General features: G+C 36.9%; 2 protein-coding genes across 2 annotated transcripts; both read right to left on the bottom strand.

Annotated features, from left to right (window-relative positions):
- Nucleotides 1-26: 26 nt before the first annotated feature.
- Nucleotides 27-7,873, bottom strand: plg (plasminogen). Its single transcript, XM_081377922.1, has 20 exons — nt 7,775-7,873; nt 7,596-7,625; nt 7,197-7,323; nt 6,993-7,099; nt 5,869-5,983; nt 5,629-5,768; nt 4,992-5,112; nt 4,795-4,913; nt 4,547-4,709; nt 3,954-4,078; nt 3,664-3,820; nt 3,359-3,567; nt 3,106-3,254; nt 2,930-3,023; nt 2,681-2,795; nt 2,514-2,588; nt 2,072-2,212; nt 1,568-1,674; nt 1,286-1,431; nt 27-493 (listed from the first exon to the last, which is right to left on the bottom strand). The coding sequence occupies exons 1-20, from the start codon at nt 7,821-7,823 to the stop codon at nt 332-334; spliced, it is 2,451 nt and encodes an 816-aa protein (XP_081234048.1). The 5' UTR covers nt 7,824-7,873; the 3' UTR covers nt 27-331.
- Nucleotides 7,874-11,008: 3,135 nt separating this feature from the next.
- On the bottom strand, nt 11,009-13,347 carry gpr31 (G protein-coupled receptor 31). Its single transcript, XM_081378947.1, has one exon. The coding sequence runs from the start codon at nt 13,303-13,305 to the stop codon at nt 12,358-12,360; it is 948 nt and encodes a 315-aa protein (XP_081235073.1). The 5' UTR covers nt 13,306-13,347; the 3' UTR covers nt 11,009-12,357.
- Nucleotides 13,348-18,263: the final 4,916 nt, after the last annotated feature.

Here is an 18,263-nt window from a genome sequence, read left to right as displayed (position 1 = left end):
TGGAGCACAAATAAAGAGACTTTCTTCAAAGATGTTTACTATCGCTTTAATGAAGGAAATGATCATTTTTTAAAATCTGATTACATTTTTGGTTCTTTGAAGAGTTCTGTAATAAAACATGTTTACTGGGGACTGCCTCAAATTGGAACACATCCAGCTTGTGCATATAACCGTACAGACTGAAAGTGGGCTTGACAGTTTGTAAAACTGAACATCTTAACAGGGTCTGTAACTTTAAAACGGCTTATGCATCAATAATATGTAATTTCATTATTTTACCATCAGTTAACTTAAATTCCGCTGCACATCATTCAACTAATCCGAATAATTCTCAGTTTTCTTTCATACTGCGTTCTATCCAGTCGACAAACTTGGAGACGCGGGTATACACTCCAGGTTTCATGGCAATAGCACAGCCAAGACCCCATGACGTCACTCCCTGAAGGACGAAGGTGTTCTGTGCGTAGCAGACAAGAGGCCCACCGCTGTCACCCTGTATAAGTGTGGGGAACACGTCACAATTTAAGCTGTTATTCACTTAATTGTAGGTCTCAAATTTCATTTGTGAAAGAAAGTTATAAATGATTGGAAGAACATGAGGGTGAGATAATGATTATAGTAAAATACTGAATTTTGGGGTGAACTATTCCTTTAAATGCACAATTTACATTTATTTGTACAGCGCTTTTCACCATACATATCGTTTCAAAGCAGCTTCACAGAAAATGCATGTTTCTACTTTACAATTAAGAGTAATCTGTTATCAGGTGACTGTGTCAAAGTAATATCCATTTTGCAGAAATTACAGTTCTAAGACAATATATCATGCAGTTAGCTAAAAACTTGTTGAACTTGTTGCTTTATCAGTGACAAATATTTGCAATGCTTCCTTCAAAGCATTTTGTACATGGCTACGTCTGTTTGTATTCATAAGGTGCGTCCCAATTTGTGTACTTGTGCACTATTCTATGTCGTTTTTAAGTATAAACAGTGCAAGTAGTGTGTTCACACTAAAAATTCCAAAAAGAAAAAGTGCACTTTTTAAATTACATTAAACTGACTTAAAGGATGAGTTGAATCTTGTATAACGTATAAAAAAAAGTTGAAAATGGCTAAACTTGATGAGTTAAAGCAATGTAAAAACATGTGCTGTCCTAACTTATTAATCATATCTTTTTTTTTTTCAGTGTATAATTATTGCTAAAAGTGGTGCCTAGGTAGGCAGCTTACTAGGGTTTAAATCAGAGAAGTGACTGAACCTTAATAATAGTGCAAGCTCCCTTACCTGACAACTGTCAGTTCCACCTTCTATGTTTCCTGCACACATCTCATGCTCCTTCACGCGGCCATTCAAAAAAGATGCACGGTTGCAGACTTTGTTCTCAATTACAGGGAAACCAGTTTCTTTCAGGAAACCTTCTCCACCGGTTCCTAGGAAACAGAAGGTCTTGAAGCTATGAACACTGTGAAATCTTTAATCAATAATCAATCATCTTTATCGAGTAAAACAGTAAAGAGATTTGATAAAGAATCCATTTCGCTATACCTACTTGTTAAAGTTACCTACCCTCTGTCTCCCCCCAGCCTGTTACATAGCATTCAGTATTGCTTGGTACAATGTAGTCCTTTTCTGGTAGGCACGCAGGCAATACCTTATCGTTTATTAATGCAGGCCTAAAATCAGACAAAATTAGTTTTCCTTCGTAATGTAATTTATAAATAGAATGAGGTTACAGTTTCAAAAGCCAGAACTGCATTTAACGCAACAAAGACATTAAATAATGCTTAAACGAGAAGTATTGTGCCACTAGTGTAACCAAATCGAATTGCAAAGATAGTGACTGTTTTCAATAAGGATTCCTCAACACTCTCCATCTGCCATTACTCCAATGTACAGACAATCCCATCTAAAACTCATGAATCAACTGTTAAATCACTTAATCATTCTTTTATCTGTATATTAAACTGGGATATACGACAAAGTATAAACAAATGAAACATTAAACACTTCACCAGATTCAGTGTGTTGTTTCAGTTGCAATGGCAACAGTTGCACACAGAATACTCTAACCTGTCCAACTTGAGAAGAGCGATGTCAGTTCCAGCTGGCCCCTTAATAATCTTCGAAACTTCTCGCTCCTGTTTGGATTGTTCATTTGCACGTTCTGTGTGGATTCCAAGGAAGATCTTGTAGGCAGATGGACTTGCAGACCTGCATAGTGGTATGTACACATTTAACCATTTTCTGTATAAAGACCCCATTGAAGAGTTGTGTGGTTTTTTTTCCTTGTCTCTTTAGGCTTTAGGCAGGTCATCTGTATATGCTAGTGGAGTACATGGTTGTCAACTCCATTTCAGGGAGTCCACAGATAATTACAATGTACAGTGTTGTGAATCCCCAGTAGTGGAGTGAGAACCACTAGCACAGTGGTTCCACTTCTAAACATTGGCAACATTTTCAACCCTTTATTTGCATTTTTGTCTCCTCAAACAATTAAAAAAAAATCACTTACCTCTCTAGACAGTGAGCTGCAGTTAGAACCCATTGTGCATCAATTAGCGTTCCACCACAAAAATGAATTTTGCTTCTGGCATGACAGAAAATGACAGTAAATAACTACAATTCATCTGAGCCTGGAAATGAGTACTGAGGCAGAGGGGGGGTTGCTTGGTGGTATACCTGGTCCGAAGACTGATCTGCCAAGGCCAGGAGTGGGGTTTGGAAATACATCCCCCAACGATCCGCCCAAAGCACCGCTTGGGTTTCGTTGCTGGTTGTCCGCATTTCAGGCCATCTGATTAGAAAGGAATATGCATGTCATGTTTCTTACATAGCAAGGATATTTGATCGCCTCGAAATAACAATTAGCATTTGGTAATTTCCTTGCAATTGGAATCAAGCATTTCCAAGAGGAATATTAAGAGTTACCACAGTCTGGGATCTGGCAATAATCCCACTTCTTATTTCGATCCGTTGTATAGCACCAAGGTCCGTTCACGTCACTGTCTGGGTTTCTGCATTGCTAATTGTGTAATCAAGTAAAAAATGTGTTAAAATGTCCGGAATTGCCTTGAAAAAATACTTGAAATTCTACATAGACCTACATTTGACTCTAGACCCTTGTCTGGATGCGTTTCAGGGGTAAAACTGGCATGCTGATGGGGGGTCATAGAACTCCATGCTTGGCAGGTCACTCCCATAATAGTAGTGGATGTGGGACCCCGGTAACTTGCTCCGTTACCAACCTTACAATCTTGTAAAAAGAAACAAAGCACATTGTAACTCACTTCCTCCCTTAGTAAATACTATAGTTCCCCAGACATTTGATACAATCTGTTAGCTTGTAGGTGGATTAACCTATTTCCTGAGAAGTAGGTGGAAAAATAGGTGGAAAAATAGATGGAGAAGCTGCAGCCTCTGATGGATTGGTAGGAGGCTCCCGTGAGCCGGGCTTTTCTTCACACCGCTCGATGTTGCAATACTCCCACCGAACTGTGGGATCTGTGGTGTAGCACCAGGGGGCTCGGTCACCATCTGGATTCCTGCACAGGTTCCTCCTCAGATCTCTGCATGATGGGTGAAATCATGTCAGGAGCCAGAGGGGAAATCAGTGGAGTCAAAAGTTGCAACAGTTCAAGATATAGTTCAGTGTAGTGTCTTACGCTTTAGGGAAATTCTGAGGTGTTTTGGAATGTTTATGAGGTTCCATGGATGTCCAGAACTGGCATTTCTTTCCACTGATGGTCTCTGACATGGCACCACGGTAGGAGGTTCCATCACCTTCATAACATCCTTCACCCTCAGGGATCACCGGCTCCTCTGGGAATAAAATATTTACGTTATACATGGATCTTTCTCCAGTTCTAGGGGCATATGAAGTAACATACAAAGAAAGGACACCATAATCTACATTTAATGTTATATGGTTTGTAATGGCTCCTTCAAAACCGACCAGGTCTAGGTTGATCTCCACAACTAGGCACACTGCAGTACTCCCAGCGGGTCTCTGGGTCTGTGGTGTAACACCATGGACTTCTTTCATTATCAGGGTTTCTGCAGTAGCTCCCATCAAGGCCTCTGGGATGGAAACAAACTTTAGTTGCATTCCCTGTGCAGTCACTATTCTGTATGCGTTTGGCATACTGAGGCAAGTAAAATTTTTGCCCTACAGAATAATTCAGACTTTGAAGAAGTCCGTCTACTTCGTTCTTCTAGTTAAACTGTGTCAAATACTGCTCCTGGAGGGCCCTGTCCTGCAGAGTTTAACTCCAACACTTTTGCCTGGAAGTTTCTAGTAATCCTGAAGACCTTTATTAGCTGGTTCATGTTTGCTAAATGGAGTTGGAGCTCCGGAAAGGGCCTTGTCCTGCAGAGTTTGAACCCTGATCAAAACACCTGTAATTTTCAAGTAATCTTGAACACCTTGATTAGCTGCTCAGCACAAAGATGGACCTCCATGTGTAGGATTTGACACGCTTGGGAAATTAATCAAAACCTGAATGTCTCTCAAAACCAGTTTATCAAATCCATCATGTGGATACTTACTTGCATGGGTAGTTCTCTGGAGTTCTGGAATGCTTTTGGGGACTTTGGGAAGCCCAGTTCTGGCAAGTTTTTCCTGAGACCGTCACCGCAATGGTGCCCCTGTAGGAGCTACCTTCTCCACTTGTACAATTAAGCTCTGGTACAATTGTGGGTGGTTCAGTTGCTACAAGAAAACGGTGACCAGTTAATGATTGACTAATCATTTGACACACAACTTTGTGTTACAGATTGACAAGGACATTGCTTACCACATCGTGGAATGGAGCAGGATTCCCAACGTTTGGATGGACTGGTGGTAAAGCACCAGGGCCTTGGCTCTCCATCGGGGTTCCTGCAATAGTTCTCTTCCAAGTACTTATCAGGAAGACTGCAAAAGACAGACCATAGTCAAAATAAGCACAAAATAGACCATATCTCATTTGTGCTATAAATGATAATGTCTCACGCTGAAGGGATGTAACCGTGGTTGTGGGGTTTTTGAGAGTCCCAACGTTGGCAGGTAAATCCACTCACAGTAGTGAAGATCTTGCCTCTGTAGTTTTCTCCACTGCACTGCATACATTCCTCTGGATATATTAAAGAGCAGATTCAAGGGACAAATTCCAAATTTTTGCACTCTTGTACATTGCTTCAAAAGGTTGCTCCAAATGAAAGTGAGCCAATGAATCCCCTCACGAAAGGCTTTTCCACAAGGCCCTTAATGAAATGTGCACGGACGTCTCAAGCAACTAATCTTCTCTTTTATGGATACATGATTCTGGGTGGCACATCTTCTTGATTTATTTTAACACCTAGGCTAATTATCATTGTTGTGATGTTCCCAGGGATTTAAATCCAGTTTTATCAAACGCTGCACAAAGAGACACTATACAAGTTGAAATACTGTAAATATGGATTTAAGAATGTTCAGAATATAGATGGATAAAGGACAAAGTGGTAGTGACACAGCTAATGCCCTGCTCACTTCAGAGTGCTCACCTCAAGTGCATTTCATAATTAGGTTAATTTTTGCATGAGATTCACACATCAGTGTGACATTCTTTTGATTCACACATCATTTACACATTCTTTGCTAAATGTACCTGTGCAGTCTTGGATATCGCAGTTCTCCCATCGTTTCTGTGGATCTGTAGTGTAGCACCAGGGGCCCCCCTTGTCTCCATCCGGGTTTCGACAAAAGTTAGACTCCAAGTCAGCTTTTGGATGTGACTTTGGCGTTATGCTGTAGAAAGTTACTATTGAGGTTAATTAGCTGACTTAACCACTAGTTTCTGTATTTCCTTTTACAGTATAACAATTGAAAAATTCTAATTAAGAATTACTTTGGCACATGGGGGAAAGTTCCCTCCCATCGCTGACATGTTTTTCCTGATTTTGTCTTGGATTTTGTCCCTCTGTAGTCCGTGCCAATGCCATTCACGCATTCCAGTAAGTACTCTGCATGAAGGAATCCAATGCATTCATTACAACATACTTAAAAACACATTAACTGTAGCTATTACAATCTAGTACACTAATTTAATTTGATATTGATACAGTACTGATGATGATGTATTAATTTCCTTATTGGTAGTTACTGTACATTCTTTTGGCCCACAAGTGGAGTGGTTCTCACAAGGTATGTAGTTTGTGATACAAAAATGGGTCTCATGTCTTTTCTGACATAAGGGAAAGATGGTAAATACTAATACTGAAATGTGACAAAATTAGTGCTACAGTATAGTTAAGATGGCAAAAGAAACCGGCTTTTTAGACCAAAGGTAGTGCAAAATCTGTTGATGTCAACGTACTGTATGGTGAAACAAGCTCTACAGTTTTGGCCCATTTTTTGTTCCATGCGATAGCCAAGGGTTTGCCCAGTAAATTACAATTCTGCTGTTTATGCATTTAAACAATTGTCTATTTTTATAATCTATGTTGTGTCAATTATTTTCTACATTGATGGTCTTATGCAGTTTGTGACAATTTTAAAATGTTTGAGTTTAAGGACTTTTTTATGATAATACTATTCACTACATGATTTTAAATGTAAAATCTGGGTCTTAATACAAAACCAGTTGAGAACCATTGACCTTAAGTATGCTTGTTGAGACAACATCCATCAGGTATATTTTGAGCGAAACATTTCTCATTGTTTAACCTAGACAGTACTTGATACATTTGCATTTGAAAGAGAAATCCCTCATTGGACGATAGATTTTCAGATAATCTTCTTTACTTTGTTTACTGACATGGACCAAACTAAACTTTGATAAATCTAGATTAAATATTAACTCGGACTGACTTTTGAAGAAGAAAAAAACAACAAGAAAAAGCGTAACCATTTACAATTATAATTCATAATGTACTTAAGAGTAATGCATGCTGAAGATAATTCATAACATCATCTGCTATTAAACTTTCAAATCTGTAAAGTGATCAAATAGATTGGGCTATAAAATCTTACCCTTTTTCTCATAGAGAACAGCACTCATTCTTCGCAGTATCTGATCAGTTTTTGAGTTGGCAGGTAATGTTACACAATCCTGATCTTTTTCGATGTACAAAAAGGACCTGCAAAGCACATATATACCCAGTATTTTAACATAATAGAGCAGAATAAATCATTTGTCATATATTTTGAGAGTTATAGTTATGGTCTGACTTGCACCTGCATGTAAAGGAAGTCTCTTTGTCGCACTTGGAGGCACATTCTTCCACTGTTTTCACAGTGTATACAACTTTAGGCAATTTCACTATCCAGGCCCCATCCGTTTTAATATATGCTTCCAGAACATCTGTAAAATGTAAAAAAAAGGGTGGCAAAAAGAGAAAGTTACGCTTCTAATTATAAACACATGATTACCGATGTTGATGAAGTAAGACGAACGGGTTCTGTGGACTGTGCTATTTAGATTCAGTGAAACCAACAAAGCAAAATTATCCTGAACAAAAGCCCATGTAAGCCCTTACCAACTGTACTACTATTTCTAAAATATAAAGATCTGAAACTTGATCAACAGAACTATCAAAACATGAATTGAAAAAACTAATTTTCAGATTTACTTGCCTGTGCTTTCGGTCTGAGCCCTTGGGAAATCTGAAGGTAACATGAGTTGTTAATGAAATTCAGATAAATGAATGCTATTAGTTATAGATTTTACTCAGTTCATTTTATTTTTGTTCATTTATAGATCGCAGAAATAGCTTAATAACTAAGGCACTGTGAATAAATATCTGTTGGCTTACCTGTAAAAAGGAATAGACTAAGTAAAAGAACAGCTTTGTGAACCTTCATGTTGGAGCATTGACAGGCAGGGACTTTGAGAGGTTTTCAATCTTTTAAGCATATCAATACAACAAACATCATAGGGCCGTCACTCATCAGTCAATCATTGTCCTAACAAGGACATGGACCAGGTCAAATAGTGTTTGTCGATCAGTGCGTTTGAACCCACCATTACTGTTTCTGATCACATGATTTATCAGAGCTGGACTTTTTTTATTTGATTAACATCTTTGGTTTTATTTCATATTGGTTTGGTACTAAAATTTGCATTGAGAAAAACTATAAGAAATAAAGTCGAGAAGAAAGGATAGGCTGAGAAAGTCATCCATTATAAAGCAACCGATTAAAGAAACTACAAGATTGTTTCTTAAGACCCGGCTAAGTAAATAATGTATTTCATTTCAATATTTGAATACAGATTTAAAGTAATGAAATTAGATACATATTAATTCAATCCTCCTTAAAAGAATATTCTCATCAGTGTCACAAATAATAAAGAGCAAATCAACAAGTTAATTATCAACTGAGAGACTAGGAGTCATCTGACTCAATACACAAACAGAACAGCCTAATTTTGCAATTGTGAACATTGAGCCAAGCAACCATGAGAAAAATACTAGTGTAATTAAAGATTTGAACTGAATGGAAAATAGACAGAATGACAGCAAAAAAAGCTAACAAGGCAAAAATAGTGCAATGGAGAAAAAAAACATGCAGTCTCAGAAAAATACACTAGATTTTTAGCTTGTTTTCCTCAGTCTATCCCATTCAGCAAAACTGTAGGAAGCATTCAAGGTTTGTCATTTTAATCCGGTATCAACATCCACTGTTTACAGTTACTATAACTACTGTAGTACAGTTGAAACTGTCCGCTGAAGGGTGTGCATGGCCGCATAAGTCCACACATGTATATGCTCATTGCTCACTTTAACCAGATTAAAGGATTGATCAAGGTAAGTTGTAGTTTTTTTATGTTAAATTAAACAGATTATGTATCAGTTTTGTGTTCACATGGAGTTGAATTAAGTTGTTCAAAGCATGACATTTTAAGGTTTGTTAAGATCATATTGATTTTGAGTTTGCTTCATTTGTTTGTCCATAACTAATGCTATATTGATTTCATAACAACAATCAAACATCTTTCACCAAAGTTCTACAGTCAAACTTGAGGGCAATGTCTGCAGAAATACCCCAAAACCGAACTGTGGTAGAAACCAGTTTAAGCCCAAAGACAGACAGTTTGGAGTCTCAATCTGTCGGCTCTGTTGTCCAGCATCATGAAGAAAACCAGTCGATCCGCCAACTACCTCCAATGAGTGAGTCTGACCCTAAGTCAGTGAGTCAAGAGGCGTTTGAGGAACAGCAGATATCTGAAATGGGCAGAGCCGCCTGCCAACCTGCCCAACATATAATGTCTCAAAGATCGCCTCAGGAGGTTAGTCTCTTTTGGTATTTACATTTTTATTAATTTGTATTGTTTATCAATGAGTTAGTGGACATGATGAATGCTGAATGTGGCCTTTAGAATCTCAGTAAATAATGTGCAAGTTGGAATTTGCAGGTGTGTAAGATGTGTAAGATGAAGCCATGTTTTAACAGAAATCTACTGTCTTAGCTAATACTACCTTTAGATGGTAAACTCACAGGTAAACAGAAAAGATGTTCTGATATTAAATGGTCCTGACTTTCACTCTGAAAAACACACATATTTTCTGTATAAGAAACCTTTGATATTTGTATTTTGATTAGACTATGGTATGGTTATTATGGTACTGCTTTTTTTTTTTTATTAAATCGTTACATAAAATGACAAATATTTTTATTCAATGTGTATTCTTTTGGTTTTAAATAATTTTTGGTTACACTTTATTTCGATGGTCCACTTTAGACACCTGTAACTTTGCAATGTCAACTCAGTACTGTTAAGGTTAGGGTTAGTAGAATAAGTTGACATTTACTTGCAAAGTTACTTTTAGTCTGTAGAATGGAGCATCAAAATAAAGTGTTAGTAGATATTATTATTAGTTTATGAGTAAAATAATGTATTTGGTAAACATAACTTGCCGATACTTGAACATTTTTGTTAAACTGCACACACTCACACCCCAAACATTCTTATTAGAAACAAGGTTTTTTTTTATTTTTTTTTTTTTATATAAACATAACAGCTTTTTGACATATATCTGGGTGAAACGGCTATTTTCAATATTTTCAGAATATTTTCATATTCCTAAGGCGTGTTCAGACCTTTATTTTGAAATGGTAATGAAAGAATGGTAGAAATCTCAGTTTGTTTTCATGCCAAGAGTACAAAAGATAACATCCATTAATTTTTCTTTGAAAAAAAGGTCTGAAAATGTTTTAAATAAAATAAAATAAAATAAAATAAATAGATTCACCAGAGAACTAAAACGCACATACGTGTTCTTTTTATGTGTTTATTAGAGGTTAAATTCATATCAAAATCTGCCAAACTTCCCATACTACTTCTGAATAGGATGTCTACTTCATAAATTGTGGAAATATATGGTTCAGATCACTCAAAACATATATGGAAATGGAGGCGCCCTGATATGGGCAGTAATTTGTCACCTAGTGAAAAAGTTTGTGCGCCCAAACAAAATCTTACTGAAAGCTCATTTTTTGAGATATCAAAATTTGAAATACAACTTGTTCAGATAATAGGCTTTCTTTTTCTTGCAGTTTTAGACATGATTTGAAAATATATATTTTATATAAAATATGAATAACTAAAATTTTTAACTATAGAACTCAAACTTCTATAACTTTCTAAATTTCGGCCAAATGTCTTCTTTAAAACAAGACCAATCTTACATCTATGTTCCAAAGCATTCTTGAATTACAACCATTTAAGTTCGGAATGTGCATTTTCATGTTTATAAAAAAAAAACCCCAAAAAAAAACACTGACACTTAAGGGGTTAACTGTGATTATTTAAATAACTGTAAATTAATAAAACCTAAAAGTACAAATACTTCTCCGTCAATGTTTGATTCTAATAATTATTATTATAAATATATTAAGAAGTGTGGAATAGGTTTGTTGCAACACTTACTAGTGGCTCTATTAGCTTGATGCATATTATAGAGTGTAGAACCTTTACATTTTGAATCTCAATACAGATTTCGATTTTTATATCTGTCTGAACAGAATCCAGGCCAAAATGTGCTTCTCCTTCAGCGTCAGGTGACTCAGTTGCAGAGGGTTTTACAGGAACAGAACACACTGCTCTCTCTCATCAGTCCAGGTATGACTGGAGAAACCCTCATGCATATAACAGTTGTTTATGACGGTTATCAGGTTGAGAAAAACAAATCTTTGTGAAAGTATCTTCATTCTTTAGGGTTTCATATCTGAAATGCTGTAGTTTTCAAATTATACTTACAGGAAGCGTAATGTAAATGACAATTTTAATCTGTTATTAGACCTGTGGCATTTGCATTACAACCTTTTTTCAGCTTTAACCACCAAGCCACCAGCTCTGCAAATGCAGTATACCTATAGTTGACCACTGTCATTACAGAACCTTCCTTTCTCTTTCAGGGCTGATTTTATCTCCCACATTCTTAGCGCACTGGCAAGCCCAGACACCTCCGAGCACTTCAGAAGCTGATCTCAACAACACTACTGAGAATTTAGATCCCTTCAACGAAAGCTCAACCAAACCCTCATATACCGGCCAGGTTGAGAATAAGTCAGAAGCTCTGCTGGCAACTAATAACAGCAATGGTAGGAATCGAGAAGTCCTTTATCATACAATAGTGTTGTGATAAAAATCAGTTTGAGATACTATATTCTCTACATTAATAATCAATACAATAATAATACATGCAAACATTTTTTTTATAGTAGACTAACATAGAATGCAAGTAAAACAAAATCTTGGACATTTCTTCCTCCTCTGTGCCTGACAGAGAAGTCTCTAGAATCATACATTTCCAGTTAAAGAGAAAACAGACAACCGTCTGTGAGTCCAAATCATGAGTCACATTTACAAATACATCACTCACATCAGAATGTCCGATATGTGCAAGACACATTGTGTAAACGGGAGATAAAGCTGTTAAAAATGCTTCCGTGTGGCATGCTACGTCATTTAAAACAATTTTAAATGGCATATGTCTAATTGTTTTGTCATTTTTATGCATACAGCTTTCATAATTGTTAAATAGTAAAATAATATGAGGACATAAGTAGAATGCAAAATGAGAATACATGGATTATTTGTGAAATTAAAATTGTCACACCGCAGGATCATTTAGAATGAACTATAAAGGCAAAATGGTCATTTAAAATGATTACAGTGCATAAGATAAACATTCCTTAACGTTTTTAACTAAAATCCAGACTTTGATTTAAAAAAAACATTTTTTTTTTTTTAAATAAGTCTTGGACACGATGTCATGATGTGTCAAGTCAACTATTCAAATGTATTAAACACAATACAATTGCAAATAATTTACAAAAAAATCCCCAAAACAGTCTTTCCAAGAATCCTCTTTTTCAGTTGGCATGCTCAGGTTCAATCATCTGCAGTGTCATCTGAAATTTCCACTTGTTCCTTCTTCAGCAGAAAGGGGAGATACATTGATATGTATAACTTCTTAAATTTACTGCTGCTCAGACAGTACAGTATTGGATCCAGCAGACAGTTCAGATAAGAGAGACAAATAAACCCATCGTATAGTTTAACGACAGCGACTTTTTCCTCTTTCATTACAAACCCATTCTTCAGCTGCACCACTCTTGTAAAGGTATACGGCAAGAAGCAGACGGCAAAGACGAGAACCACCGTAGTGACGAGGAACATCGCTCTCCGGAGCTTAGTCTTGTCACCCACCGACTTCTGATTGAGTCTTTTGATTATCCGTATTGAGCAGTACACAAGAACAAAAAAGGGGATCAGAATCTGGGTAAAAAACACAATTTCCCTCAGTAGAACCACCAAGCTGGGCTCCTCATCCTTTTCATTGCTGTTGCACCTGATAAAACTTTGCAACATGGCCGGAATAGTCAAAATTCCCAGTAGCACCCAGATAAATATAGAAATCTGAGGTGACCGTCTCAAAATCCAAAGGAGTTTCCTCTTCCCTGGATGGACGACGCTAAAATATCGATAAATGGAGATGACCGTCAGGAAAGCGATGCTGGCTCCTCGGTTGAGAAACTGCAGAAAGAGCTGTACTTTGCACACGACCTTATTTTCACTACATTGCTGAAAGTTATACGCCTTTACGGGCAATCCAATCAGCAACAAAATGTCAGCCAGGACCAGATTGAACAGGAAAATGTCAATGGTTTTAGATTTCCAGAACTTGAGCTTGATGACGAAGAGATGGATAACTGAAATGTTCAGCAGGAGACCCAAGATAAACTCCAGCACAACCACAGAAGAGTAGAAAATATACAGCGCTCTGCTTTTGTCGATGTTATCCTGACAGTTGTTGTCCGTTTCGTTATAATCATCCATGTTTTACAGATCCCTGGACTGAAGCGCTTCCTAAAGGGTGTAGATGTTGAATGTCTGTGCTCCCAAAGCTGAGCGTTTTAAAGCTCCTCAGACTTAAAGGCGAAGCCCTTCCTCCGCCTGAGCGTTCAAGTCTCTACCTGTTGAGAAGTTAAATGCCTGATGTCACGAACTGCTTTGAAAAAGACAAGTGCAGTCATCAAAGACAACTGAAGGTTAAATCTTTTATAGAGCACTCAGTGAGCGTGCATTGATAGAGATCAAGTGTCAGGAAGGTTGACAGTGGACAAAGCAAACAAACATTTAAAAAAAAAAAAGTCTGCTAAAGACAGTCAAATGCAAAGATCATAATAAGAACTGAGCATATTTAGGCAGGACAATAGTGGGCGTGTTGACTACACCATGCAAGTTATAACAAATGTACATGAAAAAATGTGAAGGTTATTGATATTCTTTTCTAAACACGCATTGATTAGACTATTTAGTGGCTTGTCCAGACGAGCTTGAGCAGATATGTGAAAGAAAAAAAATAGCTGAAGGGCAAGTATTGCCTTTTATGACCTGTTTAAAAGATTTGCCACACCTTATATATTTGCACAGCAAGCCGATTTTTAGTTCACTATTACTAACAATGCAGACGTTCATTTCTAAGACTTTATATCTTGCATAATGTTGGAAAGGTGAATTGCATTACATTTGTTTCTCGAAGTTCAGGTTCCCGACTTCCTGTACACTAAACTATGCCAATAAGTTGAGTCATAATATTACATGAGATGTATTGTATTGTAGATGTTGCACAAGTAGCAGAGCTCAGATGCTTGTCTCCTGTTGAAGAAGAGTCTTCAGAACCTGCACAAGACGACTGTCCTCTTAGCCCTTTCGGACTGAGGCAAGGTCTCCCACCGAACCCAGAGGAAAGGTATTATATGATGCAAAAATACATTTAGAAAACATTTAGTTATCACTCTAAATACTGACTGGATGAGCCACTTTTTAAGTTGTTGTCAAATTCTGAAACACACATGGCCTACATTAAATATCAAGTTATAAATTAATATAACTGCCTCAATTTGGCTAATGACTTTTGTATGATTAATTTAACTGTTTATTGATATTTATAATTATATTGCTGTTTTTTTTTAAGTAAAAGCAATAAGCCATTCAAGTCACTTAAGTGGCTAATTGGTTTCATATACACTATCGTTCAAAAGTTTGGGTTAAGATTTTTTTTAAAGAAATCTTATTCATCAAGGATGCATTAAATTGATCAAAAGTGATAGTTTACATTGCTACAAAAGTTTTCTATTTCAATTAAATACGGTTCTTTTGGACTTTATATTCATCAAAGAATCCTAAAAATAATGATCATAATTTCTATAAAAGTATTAATCAGCACAATTTTCTGAAGGATCACGTGACACTGAAAACTGGAGTAATGCTGCTGAAAATTCATCTTTGACATCACAGGAATAAATTACATTTTAAAATATATAATATTTCACAATATTGCTGCTTTTACTATGTTTTTGACCAAATAAATGCAGCTTAGTGATTGGAGATATGCAGGGATTAACTTCCCACATCTTCCCACTGCACAAGGCATTGCCCTTTAACTGGCATCTTCCAACTCTCTTAAGCCATGTGCTCCACACATCATGTGACTCAGTGCATCATGTTCATCACAAGTGTATAATAGAAGACTTTTGCAATATGTATAGTATGAGAGCTGTACAATTTAAAAAGAAATATAATTTAAACACAGGCCCATTCGACCAGGACTGAGAGAAGAGCAAAAAACATTTGAAGAGTTTGTTGAAGAACATCTAAAAACAGACCAGGCTGTTCTACAATATGAGAATCAGGTATGAGCAGCATTTAAACTCTTAAACTCTTCTGCAGATTGAGTGTGTTCTAAGCATGATCTTTTCTGTTTTACAGGCTAGTACACAAATCAGTGGAGCAGAGAAGAGGAACTTTCTTCGTAAAGGAGAAGGAACATCTAAAATTTCGAAGGTTAAGGACGGCTCACTAAGTCTAAAGAGGAGATGCTCTATTATTCCACAAATGATGAACATGAAGCCCAGTCAGCAGTCAGTACGACCCAGTGAAGAGATGCCAAATAGGAGCAGTCCTGCACTGAAGGGTGTGGGAAACCTCAGTGACCAAAAACCTGGCCTGGAAGACTCTCTAAAGAAGACCATTGCTCTACAAGACAATTCTTTTTCATCAAACAACAAAGGGAAAGTCAAAGCTTTGACTGCTAATAATGCTAACAATGCAGTCTCACTTAAAAGTAAGCACAGGGAAGGAGTTTTGAGGAATTATGGTAAAACCAGTGGAAGTAAGCCAAGTGGATCTGCTCCGATACAAAGCAGGAGTGTTGGCTTTAAAAAAGTTAATGACCACATTGTCAAAGTCCATGAGAAAAACTGTCTTACCAAAAACCACCGTCAAAGCGGACATACCAAAGAGACGTCTAAAGAAGTCAATTTAACCGATGAGGTGATGGAGTCACTGGCTCTTAGTGAATCTAACAACAGCTCTAGCAGCGAAGACGGACCCAACTCTCAGCCTCACAGGCCGTTTCCTAATTATTTTTCAAGGCACACGGATCACAAAGATCAGAGTCTGGATCTGTCGGATGGTGACTATGCTAGTGATGCCCCGAGTGAGACTCAATTCAATGAAGAACAACGCACTTCAACTCCTACGTCTAGCTCTTCGTGCTTCAGCAGTGATTCTGAACTCAAGAGCTTAGAGGGGTCTATGGCTAACTGCTCCAAAAAAACAGAAGAAAGAGGGATCTACACTGATTTTAGACCACCTTCTGTTCCTGACACTCTCACAAAGACATTTCCAAAAGTCAAGGTTACTCCAGAAGACGTCTCACATGGCATGGAGAAAGAGAAACCACATACTTCAATCAGGTTTTGTAGAAAGATTATGACTTTTACCAATTTTGGGGTATTTTTAAGAGAAACTATGCTCTATATGCCCTAAAACCAAGTCATGTCACCTTCATTTATATAGCGCTTTTTACAATACAGATTGTTTCATAGCAGATTTACAGTGATAGGAAATTAATGCAACAAAGATTGTTTTGGCCCTACAGCAGCTCTAGAAGAAAGTCATTGTCTAGCTTAAGTACCCAGACAGCAACATAGTGTCGGTCCAGATCCGGCCCACATCTGGTATGTGTGATGTGGGCCGGATCTGGGCCGACACTATTTTGCTGCCTGGGTATGTTTTTGATTAATTCATTTCCATTGTAAAAATCATTAGTTATCAACTTAAGGGCCACGTACACTACATCGTTTTCAACTGAAAACAGAACATTTCTAAGTTTCTATCTCTGATTGAACATATTCCTGAATTTGACTAGGTCTGAGATGGAAGAGCATGGTTTCAAACAAGAGGATGGCTGCAGACCTTTGCTCAGGCTTACGAAAGAACTTCATGAACCTCAGGTAAAAACAAGACATTTTAGACCAAAGTTTCTTCCTTTTTCACATCAAATCTCCATGTGTGACCTTGTAAAGAACCACCACTTTATACTTCTTATACACTATTAAAATACAAGGGGGGTCTCATAGCGATTTCATAGAACCATTATTTTGGGCTCCCCAAAGAACCTTTCATTAAGTTGTTCTTTAAATAACCATTTTTTCTATATAGAACTTTTTCCACTATAAAGAACCTTTCATGCAGTGGAAAGGTTCTATAGATGTCGATGGTTCTTCATGGAGCTATTGATGCCAAACAAGTTTTTTTTTAGGATCCTTACATGGTTTTAATAGCAATATGCATTCAGAAAGTACTTCATATCATGTTTAAATCACTGTGCATTTACTGTAGGATCTAAGCCAGCAGATCTCATCTCTGAAGCAGCATTTGATGGAGAGGGAGTCTCACTGGTCACAGGCCCACAGTCTCCTCCAGAGCCGTGTGGAAGCCCTCATCCGAGAGAACCAGGAGCTTCACAGCAGGTTTAATGTGAACAAGAGTTTGCCCCAGAGCGCTGGTTCCTCTGCTCCTCATGCTGGATCATACAGCGCAGTGAGAGTAAATTCAAACCTTATTCAATAATGAGCCACAGATCAAATATTTAGATTTAAACTATATTTTTACACACATTTATCAAAGCTACTTAAATGTCCTTATTGAACTAAAGCCAAATTCTGGCTTAATCTAAGCCCTGTCTGAAACCAGCCCATTAAGTTTTGTTTTCAGAGAAATATAGCTAAATTTAAAGAGGTTTACAATATTTCCCAATATTGTACACTTTCCCTTTGAACTTTGAGGTTTATTTTTATTTATTGAAATACAATCTGAATATATAACTTTATTTATTTATTTATTAAAATATAATATAGATGTCAAGTCTCCTATAATTCTGTTTTATTATAAGTGCCTTAGTACATTTGGCAATTTTGCTCAAAGGAAATTTCTTATTTTAAGAATATTTAGATATTCTATATGGAAAGCAGGGCAGAATGAAAACGATCTTTTTGAATGAACATACGGTTGATTACAATTTTTTTAGACAGTCCACTTTAGACATTCTACTAACTATAATTAACTTTGCAACTACATGTCAACTAACTCATTAATTTGCAACAACATGTCAACTATCTCATTACTTTGCAACTACATGTCAACTAACTCATTAATTTGCAACTACATGTCAACTATCTCATTACTTTGCAACTACATCAACTAACTCATTCATTTCATTCATTTGCAACTACGTCAACTAACTCATTAATTTCATTCATTTGCAACTACATGTCAACTAACTTTCATTAGTAGACTGTCAGGTTAGATTTAGTATAATATGTTGACTCGTAGTTGCAAAGTTACTTATAGTCAGTAGTGTTAGCAGATATTACGGTCTACTAATACTCGAATGACTGCTTGTTGACATGTACTGTAGTTGCAAAGTTACTTAGAAGAATGTCTAA

The sequence above is a fragment of the Scardinius erythrophthalmus genome (genome assembly GCF_964197995.2).
Source record: "Scardinius erythrophthalmus genome assembly, chromosome: 11".
Lineage (NCBI taxonomy): Eukaryota > Metazoa > Chordata > Actinopteri > Cypriniformes > Leuciscidae > Scardinius > Scardinius erythrophthalmus.
The sequence above is the reverse complement of the archived record's forward strand: the minus strand, read 5'-3'. Positions and strand labels throughout refer to the sequence as shown.